The sequence below is a fragment of the Podarcis pityusensis genome (assembly GCF_964106645.2).
Source record: "Podarcis pityusensis genome assembly, chromosome: 5".
NCBI lineage: Eukaryota > Metazoa > Chordata > Lepidosauria > Squamata > Lacertidae > Podarcis > Podarcis pityusensis.
The window spans coordinates 41,997,859-42,012,662 of NC_138032.1; the positions used below are offsets into that span (position 1 = coordinate 41,997,859).

Consider the following 14,804-nt stretch of genomic DNA (forward strand, 5'->3'; position numbering starts at 1 on the left):
TAGATTCTCACTTCTAGTTTATTGTCAGAAGTTTTCATGTAGAGTCAGAGGGATACAACTATGACCAGATCCATGAGTCCAATATATGGCATGGGGAGCAGCTTCTCAGGGCATCTGGGTACAGGGGGAAACCCTCCCAGGGTCCCATTGGCTTAACCTCTATGCATTTGTGATGCCCTCTGCAGCTCTCCCATTTCCCTGCAGCACAGTCAGGGTCTGGTCACTCTCCAAACACATTCATTCCCCACCATCAAAAAGGAGGAAATCCCATTCTGAAATCAAGAAGTTTGGAGCATTAACGAAGTAGTGGAGTGACTGCTGAGTTTGCCCAGGCCAAGCATCCAAAACAGTGTCTACCCTCCAACAATCTCCCCCTCCACAGCTGGGTGCAAACAAAGTCTTATACTGAGTGACCCCCCCACAAGGACATCTAGCTGTGCGTGGGACATGTGGTGTGTGAGAAGCTGGAAGCATTTTTGGAGCTGCTGTCCATTGCCAGAAGTGGTGGCAGGCTTCACCCATGGTTTGGACACCTGTTCATTGGGCGGCCCAGTCCACTGACCCAGTGGCTCAGTCGTCTCCCTCTTGCCTTCCCATCTCGTTTCACAGAATGGCACTGGGGACTCAGAAAAGAGGTACCGAAGCTCCAGAACCAAGAGGGTCTCAGACATACATATGTGGGGCCCAGGTAGCTATTTACAGGAAGGAGGGAGAGGGAACATGCAGCAAGGAGACAACTTGTGCATGCAAGTGATAAGGTGATGCTGCAAAACACCTGTGCACTAGGGAAGTGGGTGAAATATTGCAGGGTTCCATACCCACCTCAGAGTTTTCATCCTCCTTCCTCTTTCTTCTGTTTGCCAAATGTGGTGTAAGGGTGAAGGGAGGGGTGGAGCTTTGGTAGCCAGGGCTATATTAAATATTTACATACATAATCCCAAAGATGCTTATTGGACTGGGAGGAGCTGAGGAATTGAGGAGCCAGAGGCCTCTCCACTAAAGCACCTCCAACATCTCCCATCTTCTGATGCTCTCCATGATCCCTGGTTGAACTGGAAAACCTGTTGCACCTGGTCAGAGGTGGCAAGGTGCAGTCTTTCAACTTTGGAAGACTATATAGTTCTTGACAGGATCCGTGCTGCTATCCCACCAGAGGGGGACAGTGCTGCTGCCTCACCTCCTCCTGTGGCTCCTTACAATACCCCTGTCTCTCTGTTACCTCAGAAGGATCCAGAGCTTGAGGCATGTGCCCTAGTACAGAGTCCATCCTGGAATCTGTGAGAGGGCACATCTCTGCCAGTACAGCACCCTGCAGGAGGGAGGGGAGGGTGGGCAAAGCACTTGCAGGGGCCCCATCACAGCACTGTGGACGTTGGATGCTCAGACCATGCCTAAAGTGCCAGGAGAATGGCATGCACAGCAGCAAGCAAAAGACAGGAACTAGGATGGGGGGTCAGTGCCAATGCAGGAGGGGAGAGGACAGTGGTGCTCAGGGAAAGGCTTGTCACAGGGTCCCAAAATCACCAGTTCCCTCACCCACACCCCACCCCATCTCACCATGCTGGGCTGATCTTTACTGGTCATTTGACCTTGAGCTAGAGGGTGCATTCGGACGGGGTATTTGTGTACCTGCAGCTTGTGAGGACAGGACTTGGACAATGACACATTTGGACATCCCGGGGAGGGGGTGGGCAGGAGTGTCCCCAGGAGCCCGCAGGAAGTGTCAAGTAGTTCAGGTTACCCAGGTTTTGAGCCATGGGGAGACTGGGCTCATTTGGGGCTGAGGCCAAGCATCCTCTTTAGAAGGACTTTGCCCCCCGCTGGTTGTCACAAGCCCCTCCCCAGGGGTGTCACAACCCTCCTTGCTGGCACCCCAACCCCCCTGGGGCTGCTCAGAAGCGGGTGCTCTGGTAGCGCAGTCTGCGGATCTCGGAGACACCGTCGTCCCGGCAGTACAAATCCCTGCCGGGACTCTGTGCCAGTCACCGGCCCCCGGCTCCCCCACCCCCGCCGCCAGCACTGCTGTTGCTGCTGCTTGAGCTGCCAGAGCTGGAACTGCTGCAACGATCCTCATAGATGGAGATCTCGATCTGTGGGCAGGAGGATAAGGAGGATACAGGGAACAAGGAGAGCTAGTAGCCTTGCGCACCCCTGTTCAGCAGCCACAAATGCACATAGAGCTTGACAATGCTGTAGGACAGGGTGGGGAACCTCCAGCCCAGGGGCCAACTGTGTCCCTCCAGATCTCGCCATCCAGCCTTTAGGAAACTCCCTAGGCCATGCCCCTCCTGGGACAATCTTGCTGTATGCCCACCTTGAGTTCTTCTGCCTGGCTGGACAGATGTGTGTATATAAACTTCTGATTTATGCTGGGAGAGTCCCATCTGATTTTTCACCCAGCTTTGCCTCTGGCATCACCCACCACTAGCAAGTAGCCCTTGGGAGGTTCCCCACGAGGAAACGAGGCCTCAGACTGAAGACGTTTCCTCACCTCTGTTGTAAGACATCAGCTGATCTGGTAAGAGCAAGTTCCTGACTGTTCCAACCTCAGACAGTTTGGCATGTGCAGCTGAAATATGAAATGACAGCGCACCTTTCAGGCAGTTGCTCTGTCTCAAATACATGTTGTTGTGCTTCCACAAGTCAACCATGCACTGGGTAAAAATATGCCTCATCTGTTTTTCTCTGACATCAGGTGCCTTCTTCTGCAAAAGGGGTTGGCATCCTGTGTTGTTGGAGCATCTTCTCACTTCCACTTATCCCTCACCTAGAAAGAACAGGTCCCAGAGGTTTTCTGTTTGCCCCACCTCTTTTCCCAGGAAAACCCACTCTTTACCGCTGAATTGGAGCAAGTGTCAGTCCATAGAAAACCCAATTGACATTTGCTCCGATTCAGTGGTAAAGAGCTGCATTACCCCAGGGAAAGTGGCATGACAAGCAGAAGTGTGGACGTGCCCTTAATCTGTGGCTTCCATGCCATAATCCCAGACTATTGGCCAACCATGTTGGTTGGCGCTGATGGGAGCTGGAACCTAAGAACATCTGTGGGGTGACAGGTTCTCCATTCCTGCTGTATGATATCACACAGAAGGTGAAAGAAGGTTGCTCCATAGTCATAGTTTCATATCTGTCTACTTCCACTCCTCAACCACCACTTATCTAAGCCAAATAGTTGAAAGTGTGCAATGCTTTATTAACTTGAGAGTAAGTATTACTGAACTAAGTGAAACTTATGTTTGAGAGAGGAAGCAGGCACATGATAAGACAGTTAATCTTTCCTTACACAAATAGTAGTCGTTGCCCCATGAATGTATTGCATGCTCACTCTTGCAGGGACAGCCCTAAAGTTATATGCTACTGCCTTCCATTATGAGATGTTCTTTGTAACTAAAAACTTGCACCTGAGTTTGCTTTTACCTCTTCCCTCCCAAATCTCTCATTTTGTGCTGTGTCACCTAGATTGTGAGCCCGAGGGCAGGGACTGTTTTATTTCTGGTCTTTGCGAGCCTTTTTCATCTGAAGAGCAAAGTTTTAAAGCTCTAAACAAACACATCCCAAGCACATCCTTTATAATCCCTACGGTGTTTTGCTGGTGTTTTTGAAGGCTAAAATACATTTTGCTGACGAGTTCAGGAAACTGTGAGTCCTGGCAGCACTAGAGGCAGCAGGAATGCTTGGTGGGTTGGAGGGAACACATGGGCCTTTCAGTACCTACTTCTTCTTGGCCACCACATCCCTTCAAGGGAGCCGAGCCAGAAGCCGCAATAGCTGGACACAACCTCTGGTGAAGGAGCTTGCCTCCACAAAGACCAAAAACCTCTGGCTGCTAAGCATAGGACTGGTAGCCCCTTTGGGAGCAAGGGTCGTTTCCTGTGGCACTGTGGGGTAGCCCCTTTGGGAGCAAGGGTCGTTTCCTGTGGCACTGTGGTGAACCTGGGGAGGCAGCAACACCAGCAAAGGGAATTGGGGGGTTACTTTAGACATCACTGTCCACACACTGTGCCTCAAACCAGCTGATCCCATCTGCTGAGAGCAGCAGAAAAGTGAGCAGCAGTTAGGAAGGGTCATAGCTCAGTGGTACTGAGCAAGATGGGACAATGGTCTGACTCCATATAAGGCAGTTTCCTATGTTCCTGAAAACTTCAGCCTTATATTGCCCCATTTCCCCAAACTCTTGTCAAGGGAGCAGAGTCACACAATGCTATTGTTCAAAATATCACTGATAGCACTTGGGAGTCCAGATTTGTTGCTGTGTGGAGTAATATCATCTGCCTGTAGATCTGATTTTATTTTTGTGAACCGCTTTGAGAGCCACGGTGGTTCGAAAGCAGTAAACAAACACTGTAAAATAAGTAAGTAGACTAAGTAGCATGATCCCACAACTTCTTTTTTGAGCTTGAATGTTGAATTTGGAGTAGAGAATCTCAGCTGGGACACAAGAAATGGGTGTGTGTGTGTGTTGGTGAGAGTCAGCCACATGGGTAAGAAGAGCGATCTATATGGTGACCATATCTTCCCCTTTCCCCTTTGGTGCTAACCAGGAAGGATACAACTCGCATGCCCCGTTCCACTGGGTCTGTCAGCAACAGCCCTCGAGGAGCATAGATTTTCTCATTCTGCTCTTGGATGTACTTGGAGATCTTCTTCAGAACCTGGTGAGATAATTGGACAAGCGTTCAGCAACTATTTGGCGAAGATGTAGCCCCAGAGAATGAGACACAAAATATAGGGAAGATGATCGATTTACTGGAATCCTCTGAAGTTCTTGGATTCACCTACTTCAAGAAGGAAAAGGTGTTTCATGAAGCATCAACAGATGAAGCACCTCAATAACAGAAGCTGGTGTTGACCTAGATATCCCATTTCCAGTTTCAGTAATCTCTGATTGATAAGCATCAAGCTTTGAAAGTTTCCCAGGACAAGTCACTCTATTGCCTAACTGTGCTCCTACACAGAGCATGTTGGCCTACTATCTGCCTGAGAACATTTTTTTGTAAGTGAAACCAAAAGAATTATTTTAGCCTCTCTCCTACGCTATTTATGTGCCCCTGTGAATGACTGCATTGCATCTTGAATGCATGGGAGCCCAATCTAAATTAGCTGGAGACTTCACAGAAAGGTAGAGCTACATTCAGATGAAATGTATAAAACCTGAAGGGAGAGTTGTTAAGTGTACCAGAATGCTCTGCTATTTTGAATATTTTCCCAACCCTGGAAAATAGTGAGTTGTCAAGTCTGACATTTTGAGCAAAACCTGTGACAAAGAAAGCATTCCCTAAAGCTTGAAACAGGCTGTCAGTTTAAATCATGTGCCTTTCCCTTTTAATCCTGCTCATTATTCCCTTTGTTTCTTATGTTCAGACATCAGTACCACTGCTTATGAAGCTAAGACAGCTATGGGCAAGAGGGAAGTATCAACAGGTTTCAGGAAACTCTAACTTTTGCAGAAGTATAAAGAATCTTTAGGGGGGGAATTATGGGGAACCCCAAAAAGAACATGTTCAGTGCCCACGGAATACTATTGCAGCATGTGGGTGGGGGGAGGAAAACTGATTGGGTGGGAAATGTAATGGAGTATCCCGGGGAGGGTACTGAACAGACTGTCACTATATTGCAGGAAGAATTTAATTGCATACCAGAAATTTTGGTTGTCACAGTTAAAGTGCTGTGGCACAACAAATCTACTTTAAAAAAAGTTCCAGACTTTTTGCAGGAAGGAAAGTGATGAGGAAGTTCACTAAAAAATGTGTGATGATGGTCAGTTGACAGGAAGTCATATAACCTCCCCACAAACAATTCAGGAGGAATGCTCAATAAAGAGAGGATACTGTAAAATCGCCCTGAAAACTTTGTGCTAGTAAACTGGGATGAGTGCTCAATAAACAGGTCACCTGGAGGAGCCCAAGAACATTCCACACTGCAACATTTTGCTGCAGGTCTCCCTGGTTCTATTCTAACTGAGCTCTTTACTAGGCAAGGATATTCAAGGTCCTGCCTACCTGCTGTTAGAGATAAGCAAATTTCAGATGCAACCAGGAAGGGGGGGGGGGACTCTAAAGAACAAAACCAAAGAATGAGGATGTGTCCACACTGGGCTTCTCTCTCCACTCTTGAAACTCTAGGTGTTCATTGTGTGCAAGTAATCCTTAGGTCCATATGCATGAGCCAAGTGTTCACTGGATTCCCGCCATCAGCATATCAGACAAAGCTAAAAACTCTGCCAGTGCGACCTCATTGTCTACATGATCCTGCGTTGTGTGGCTTCAGGATTCAGATCACATACTATCACAATTAAGTAAATAAAAGCAAGTATATAAATAAAAACATCAACTTGGCATTCTAATTTCTGGGTGCTTCAGCACCATATGCACCGATGCATAGTGTCAGTTTGCTACAGCTTTGCTACAATAGTTGTGATAACAACATTTCTGGATGGTAACCCTTTATATCCTATTTAGTTCAGTCCTAACCACAATGATGTGGCGCTGTGGGTTAAACTACAGAGCCTAGGACTTTCCAATCAGAAGGTTGGCAGTTCGAATCCCCGCAACGGAGTGAGCTCCGTTGCTCGGTCCCTGCTCCTGCCAACCTAGCAGTTCGAAAGCACGTCAAAGTGCAAGTAGATAAATAGGTACCGCTCCGGTGGGAAGGTAAACGGTGTTTCCGTGCTCTGCTCTGGTTTGCCAGAAGCAGCTTAGTCATGCTGGCCACATGACCCGGAAGCTGTATGCCGGCTCCCTCGGCCAATAAAGCGAGATGAGCGCCGCAACCCCAGAGTCGGCCACGACTGGACCTAATGGTCAGGGGTCCCTTTACCTTTACCTTTAACCCCAATGATTCACAAATTGAGATTATTGGCACAAGAAGAGGTTGGACAGGATATTGTTAAATATGGGAGAAACAAGGAATCTACATCTTATGAACGTGGATAATCAGGTGGTTCATCTAACTTACACACTCCATATTGACCAATCAATATTATTTAACAACAACGCCAATTGTTATATCACACCACAATGCATGTTGTGGCTCCAAACCTTCTCATAGCGGGTCTCCATGCAGAGAAAGATGAAGTAGGCTGTGGCACAGGCCAAGCATCCCTCCAGGTAGGAGCTGCCCCCTATTTTCTCAGCCTCCGCATAGAAGTTGTTGAGGGTCTTCACAGTTTCTTCAAAAAGTTGCCGCTCGATCTTTGGTGAGGAGAAAATAAGAGAAAGAATGCCATAAGATGTATGCACAGGAGGCCATTCCATTGTTTATGGCACCCATCTTTCACCCAGTGCAAAATAATAGATGCTATCAGAGAAGGGAGCATTGGAACAAGAGCAGGTGCACTGTGGAATGGAAGTGTGTGTGTTCAGATCTTTGAGCAAGATGGTCTGCTATGCATTTTGTATATGATCACAACAGCTAACAAGTTAGAATAAATCATAAAAGGAAATGAGGCATACCCCAGGTGTTTAAGAAGGCAGGAAACCACTCTGTGCAGCTTAAGATTTCTAGAGCATCTGAAACATCATTGGTGCACTAACACCTTGTTCTCACTGGCATCCAGACTACAATGCCTTCGTCTGACATAAGGATTTGTCACCTACTTCACCAGTCAGCATGAACCCTGTGAGAAAACTGGCTGTACCCGGCTGTCCAGCTCTGGAGGGAATTTGGTCTGGAACTGGCAGATGGTCCCGTCACTGTAGTCCCGCTGAACAAAGACCTTGGTGGCCAGGGAAGCACTCCGCCGTAGTTCTTGGAGATTGTGGACCTGAAAGAGCAGAGGCAGGTGGTTACAACAGGCAAAGGTGCCTTCTAGAACAGTGGGGGAAGCTCACAGCATACCCTGATGCCATGCATCTAAGGCAGGAATTTGTGGCCCTCCAAATATTGCTGGATTACAACTCTCTTTATCCATTGTTCATGCTAGCAGGGGTTGGTGGAAGATGGAGCCCAACACCACCTGGAGGGCTGCAGGTTCTTCACCCCTGCTCTAAAGAGTCCCTGAATCTACATTGACTTGGATACAAATATTTTTTTATAAAAAAGTTATGATTATGGGGTACTGTTATTGGGTTGTAGTCAATGCTGCTCTTCTCATGCAACTGATTTCTGCTTGTGCAATGGAAATATCCCCTTCTCTCATCTCCCCTTCAGCCATCCCCACAAACACTCTGGAGTAGATTTTGAGGGTGCAGGGGGAGAGGAGAGGAAGGTGAGTTACTTTGCACAAATGGAACATGGCTTGCACAGGTTTGGATGCCACCCATTGTTTTTTTGATGATGTGCCACTCCTCATTGAGAGCACCATCTCAGAAGAGGCATTCCCTCCCTCCTTGTGTGAGCAAGAAGCAAGAATGACTCTTCTAAGATGGCGTCTGACACTTGCTTGCATTTAAAGAACAGTTGTTTTGATCTGCTACTTAATTGAAGGGCATCTCTTTAGTTGACCAGAAGGCCATTCAACAGCTGTTTAACCAATTCAGCATTGCAATCCTACCCAAAACTGATTGAAAATACGGTATGTTCTATGAGACTATAGTTCACAACACTGGTAAGCCCTGCTGCAGTGGATTATAACACAGTTCCTTATCTCTTCAGCATCACCTTAGAATACTGGTAAGGATTTTAGATTTGGAAATGCAGTTTGAAGGTTAGACACGGAGTAAATTCATACATCCATATTCATTAGCTAGTAACTTAGATGTATAAAACAGTCGTCGTAGATCAAACATCATGAAGCTTTTCTATCACAACAGATAGTGATTTCCGACTGAGGCAGTGCACATTATTGGCTGAGAACTGTGCAACATCCATGTGTGAATCAGCCCTCCTATTGCATTTTATGGGCTATCCCTATATACAAGCAACATGTGCCTGCTGCTGTTGGAGCAAGAGGACTATCAATGGAACTTGGCAAGATGCTTTGTAGTAAGAAATGGAGCAGGTTCCCAAGACCATCAATGACTGGAAAACCTGAAACTCTGGGGTTATATATCTTACAAAGAGTGGAGCTGGCAGGAACATATAGAAAAGATCACAGGATGACCTCAATTGAAGGGACACACCTAACAAAGCAAGAACAAGTTCTTCCAGAATAAACCACAGAGGTTTTTTTGCTCCCCAAACACTCTTTCTTCCCCTGGTTGCCAGCCAACTCTGAGACTGGATTGAGCCGAATGTACAGACTCATCCCACCTCCAGTTTGAATCCCAGCCAGCCAAAGACACAGATAAAAAGTAAGAGCAGCAGATCATGCATGGTAAAAAGGTAAGAGCCTCAAGCTGATATGGAGTCTAGCCTTTGCATCTGTCTCCTTATTTAACGTAGGCTCAAGAACTACAACCCCAAAGCAAGATCCTCCATAAACACTGCAGACATCTGTCACATAACTTTAGGGAGTAAAAGTGTGTATCCTTCCTGAGGCTAACCCATTATAAACATTTTTGTTAAACACTCTGAGTTGTTCCAGCCGCCCCTAGATTTGTGACTATATGAATATAACTTCATAAACTGCCAGCTTGTAGCTGAATATCCTTTGGCAATTCTAATGGGCGTTTCCTTTCTGGTCCTATTTCATCCAGAAGGGGTGGGGTGGGGTGTACACACACAAACACACAACTGAGCAGTGTGCCTCAATGACTGGAGCATTAGACTCGGTGTGGGTAATCCTGGGTTCACGACCCATTTCTGCCCTACCATATTGTGTCACAGTAATAATTAAACTTCATAAGACGCATGAAACAATACATTGAGTCACTTGTTCCTTACAATTATGCTCAGCATCTTCGTCTTTGTCATGCCATATTACTTTTTGTGTTCTCTTGACACTTTCATTTCCTAAACCCAGATTATCTAAGCCTTTAAAAATCTCATGCAGTTTCCTTCTTTATGAAGTATCCAAAGAGTTCTGAAAAATTACTGGTATAACCAGACACTTTTCTTTATTCTTTCAAAGTGTCCTGGTTCCATTTGGAGTAAGGTCCACTGTGTTTGACCCATGCAATGATGTATCGTATATGTGAGTGTGAACTAAACTGTGGGTAACCAAAATAAATTTAAAAAATCCTATTAATTCTGTATTTCCAGCTATACTTATAATTTGTTCTGCAGCAGAACTAAATTGCTTTTGAAGGAGATTGCCTTTTCTCCAGAAGCTTCCCAAGCCCTTCATACAGACTCTCAAAGACACAGTTAATCAGACAGAGAGGGATAAATAAGCAAGCTTAAAGAAATGGAGATGTACAAAATTTGTGTCAGAAGAAAATAAGCTTGGCACTACTTATATTTTCTGCATTGTACTGCATTATTTTTCCATCTTTTTGAAACACACACACACACACACACACACACACCAATTTTGTAAAAGCCCATTCTCTCTGTATTGCCTTTAATACCATTAAGGTTTCTTCTGTGTTATAGAGCAGAGGACATGGATATTTGGTTTCAATAACCAAATTATATCTGCAAGAACTGAAATCACAAAAACAATTTGGAAGAATAACTTAAAGCTAGGAAAGAGTTATGAATGCATGGAATATCTCTTACTTGATAAAGTTAATACATGTTGTTTGATTCAGTATGGGAATAGGATTAACACAATTAGAAGCTATACGGAAAATTGGAACTATTTAATAACCTTCTGGAAAAATCAATTTCACAAAAATATTTTGATGGAAACACGTCATTTTTGAGGGTTTGATAGTGTGAGGATAAAATTCATAGTTAGGTATGGAACACCTTGTTGCTATTGAGGTGTACGTCTGTATCTTGATTTTCCAGGTTGTATGACTCATTGGTTTACCAATTACTTATAATGGAATATGCTGAATGAGGATGTGACAAGTCAATAAGCTATTAACAGAACAAGAAAGTGCACTTTTGTCAAAAAATTTTTTAAAAAACCGACTATCTAGCTGTTATGTGCTCTCAAAAATCAGTTCAAAAACTTAGTGAAATTTACTCAGCTTGAGTTGAAGCATAGCAGGTCCAAAACATTAAAACCAACACTGAAAGATGTAGAATGGAGTAACAGAAAGAAAACAGAAATTAACTGCAGCAGTATATGCCAATTGACAGCTTGCAAAATCCTGAATAGGATTGCTGGGAGTTAGAGCTGTGTGATGGATAATCCAAGAGGTGGCAGCAGATTTTGTGTCTCAAGCTATTCCTCTCCTATTTGTGATGAATCCCTGAGTGATTAAGAATCGATATGGAACTGCACACCTCCTAGCTCCAGGGTCCATCCCACTGCCTTTAGTTTCTAATAAGCTTTGTGGAATTGGACTTAACTGTCAGGGGTCCTTTACCTTTACCTTTTTAAACTTCTGTAGCTGGCCAGTATATATAATCCAGAAATCCTTTCAGCCCAGTTTCAAACCTTCCAAGAGGCATTTCAGATCCCCTGGGAAGCAAGTACAGGATAATCTGTCATCCTGCCTGTTCACAGTCTGATGCTGGCTTTATTTAGGGGCATGATGAAATCTTATATTTCTTCCCAGTTTGCAAGCAGCCCCCACCCTGTCTGGCAGGGAGAGCACACCTTTCCTTCCTATTAGACATCTCCTTACAAGACTTCAAAAAAAGGCATGTCTCAGGTTCTGACCTCATTAAATTTCCCACATGCTCTGTTATATTGGATCTCGGGTGCTCCATATTAATAAATCATCCTAGATGTTGAGAAAGTCAGCAATTGTTTTCTACCTGGATTTCGGAACACCCCTCGTTTTTTTCAAGAGGGTTTGGGCTCAAGTCAAGGGTTATTTAATCTGAGCATGTGCAAGATGGGATTCAACCGAGGTCCTAACCTCAGCAACAAGGGCTGCGATGCTGAAGATCTGATGCTGGGATAAAAATTATTGACTTTCCTAGCAGGAAGTGGAACTGGTCTACTCTACAGGGGAGGGGTTCGGTGCGCACCGTGTGCTCAGATGCTTTGGCCTTTTACAGGGATGCCTTGCTGTGGCGTTAGTAGCAGCCTGCAACCCCCCCCCCTCCCCGCGCGCGCGCCGCACCACCCGCATTTAGAAACTGCCGCCTTTCCCCTAGTAACAACCTTTCGGTAGTTCCCATTCCGGCTCAGACCATTTTCGCCTGCTCGCTGCTGCATCTTGCCTCGGTAGCAGCACAACAACGACAGTAAACAAGACCTTGTTTTGTGGCGCTGGAGGGGGAAGGTGAAGAGCATAGGTTGTGGCGAACAGCCCTAAGGGATGGATTTGAGGTGTAAGATGAAGGAGCTGGCTTTGGAGAGCTTCTGGCTATAGGACACCTGGAGAGATAGCGCTGCTGGATCCCCGTTCCCCCACCCTTTCTACTCTGCTCTGAACCCCACATAGGGACCTAGGAAGCTGCCTTATGCTGTGCCACATAATTGGTCCATCTTAGCTCAGTATTGCCCACACTGGCTGGCAGTGGCTCTCCAAGATTTCAGGCAGGGGTCTCTCTCTCTCAGTCCTACCTGGAGGTCCCAGGGCTCTACCACTCAGACCTTCCACACTGAGCAATGTGTTGGGGGTGGCTGCCGGTGATTCACAAAGCTGGTTGATGGGACCCACACTTAAACCGGAGAGTCGTATGCCACAGGTGGTCTCATCCTCCATCACCAGAGCCACATGCAAAGGACAGCCTGGGGAAGCAACAGGGATGCTGCTGTCCTCGCCCTGTGGCTTCCTCTTGTCGTCGTCCTGACCCTTGCCTGACGCTGGCAGGTACTGCTATGAGACTCCCTGCGCTGCACCCTCAGCCACTGAGCATAGCGAGGACTCCTTCTCTATTAGCAATGCCCTGCCTTGTTTAGTGACCCAGGATTGCGGAGCAGGGGAAGCGCCACGCTGGGGAGGGAGCCATGACGTGCCAACCACCCTAGCCCCAGACACACGCCGGAGGCTCTCGGCGCTGCCTTTCTTTAACCCGCGCTGAAGTCGGAGGCACAAGGGACTTCTGGGGCCTGCAAAACAAACCCAAGGGATGCGGTGCCGGAGCAGCCAGTCTCGGTGAGGGTCGCCTGGTCTGGCGATCTCCTACCGCACCGGGCAGAAACTAGGCAGGCAAAGCAGGAGGAGATGCTTCCCGGCGGCTGCCATGACTCGACAGAGCTTCCTCCTGTGCTTCTTGCTTTCCCCGCGCTGCTCACCTCGGTTGCCATGTTGTGCTGCCAGCGTGGTTGCTCCACGCTGCTTGGGAGCCCGGGAGTCCGAAGCCGAGGCTAGAGCAGGTTGGTGACGAAGGCCCCTCCTTTCCCAGGAAGCCGACCTAAGGGCGATGTCCCTGTTGCCGCAGGCGGAGGAAGCGCTCGGCTCCCCGGAGCTTGTTGCCACCGGCAGGGCTGGGGCGGCGTCCGCAGCGGGGAAGCGCGGTGGGCAACTGGCGCGGAGAGTTCTGCGCTGTCCTTGGTGCTGGAATCGGAGGCGCAGGAGTCGGGGGCAAAGCGCCCCGCCTAGCGCTGTCCGCGGTGCTGACGACCCGCTCCCCCAGCGCGATCCCCTCCTCAACCGCTGCTTCGCTCGCCCCCAGCCTCAACGCTCAGGCTTCCTCAGTGAATGGCATCTCCACCACAAGGGGAGGGGGCGGGCTGCCTTCATGGGAGCCGCATCCCCCCAGGGCGTCCCCACGCTGGAGCGCCGGGCTCCGGCACTGACTCGCGGGAGGGACGGCGAGAGGCGGAGCTGTGCAGAGCAAGGAAAAGAGCAACCGGGCTCGCGCTCGTTTCCTGCTTGTCTTCCGAGAGCCGGTGTGCGGGCTACTTGGGGCACGTGCCATCCCAGCCTCAAAGCGGGAGATAGCGCATAGCTTCAGGTCCCGGTGTTGCTGGCGGGTGTTGTTGCCTCCGCTTCCAGGGCAGTTCTCTTTGATGGGGAACGCTTGGCACCAGCTGCCACATACCCACCCCTCACATACCAAGCCTAAGGGAGACCTGGTATATGGTGTGGGACTGACTAATTGGCCGCACTAATGGGCACTTAGGGCACAGCGACAGAAGGGCCTCCTTCAGAATAGCCCTCCCTGGGGTGGCGTGTCTGCACTATACTTGATCCTCCATGCTTACTGTCTAGAACTGGCCAGGGAGTGATCGTCTTCGGAGGGAAATGTGGATAAAAGCATTTTATGATTTCTAAATGTTTATTTGGAATTAAAGATAATGGGGTTTTCTCCCTGTTCCAGGGAATGATATTCCCCAAACAGGACTGAAAGATACCAATAAACCATAATTTTTCATGAAATTAAATATATTTGTATCCCCTCTCCTGAGTTCACAATTGGGCAACTTTAGATGCAGTGCCCTTAGTTAATAGTTCAAACTCAACCCTGCATCTCTGGGCCTTGCTATCTCCTTAAACTTGCAATGTTCACACATTGAGAGATTTTCTGTACCTTTGCTTTGACCATTTGATTAAAATAATAATTACAGTTCCAGGTGTGGCTTCTTCCACCCTTGGTTGGATTTTCCGATTTACGGTACTTTTAAAGGTACAGTAGGTTTCCTAGCACCTGGAAGTAATATAAAAAAGGTAAAGGTACCCCTGCCCGTACAGGCCAGTCGTGTCCGACTCTGGGGTTGCGTGCTCATCTCGCTTAAGAGGCCAGGAGCCAGCGCTGTCCGAAGACACTTCCGGGTCACGTGGCCAGCGTGACGAAGCTGCTCTGGCGAGCCAGCACCAGCGCAGCACACGGAAACGCCGTTTACCTTCCCACTATAAAGCGGTACCTATTTATCTACTTGCACTTGGGGGTGCTTTCAAACTGCTAGGTGGGCAGGAGCTGGGACCGAACGATGGGAGCTCACGCCGCCGCGGGGATTCGACCATGCGATC

General features: G+C 47.7%; 1 protein-coding gene across 2 annotated transcripts in view; it reads right to left on the reverse strand.

The window, feature by feature from the left end:
- Window positions 1–14,804, reverse strand: part of GOLGA7B (golgin A7 family member B) — a 33,751-nt gene continuing 18,947 nt past the window's right edge. The window contains exons 1-5 of one of the 2 annotated variants that reach the window (XM_081007588.1): window positions 13,127–13,671; window positions 7,637–7,762; window positions 7,038–7,190; window positions 4,551–4,652; window positions 1–2,090 (exon numbers count right to left, since the gene is read on the reverse strand). In XM_081007588.1, coding sequence (XP_080863714.1) covers window positions 1,983–2,090; window positions 4,551–4,652; window positions 7,038–7,190; window positions 7,637–7,762; window positions 13,127–13,138 — 501 coding nt within the window. In that variant the 5' untranslated portion in view covers window positions 13,139–13,671 and the 3' untranslated portion in view covers window positions 1–1,982. Of the gene's footprint in view, window positions 2,091–4,550; window positions 4,653–7,037; window positions 7,191–7,636; window positions 7,763–13,126; window positions 13,672–14,804 lie in introns of those variants that run through there. The other variant, XM_081007587.1, reaches the window with a different exon arrangement.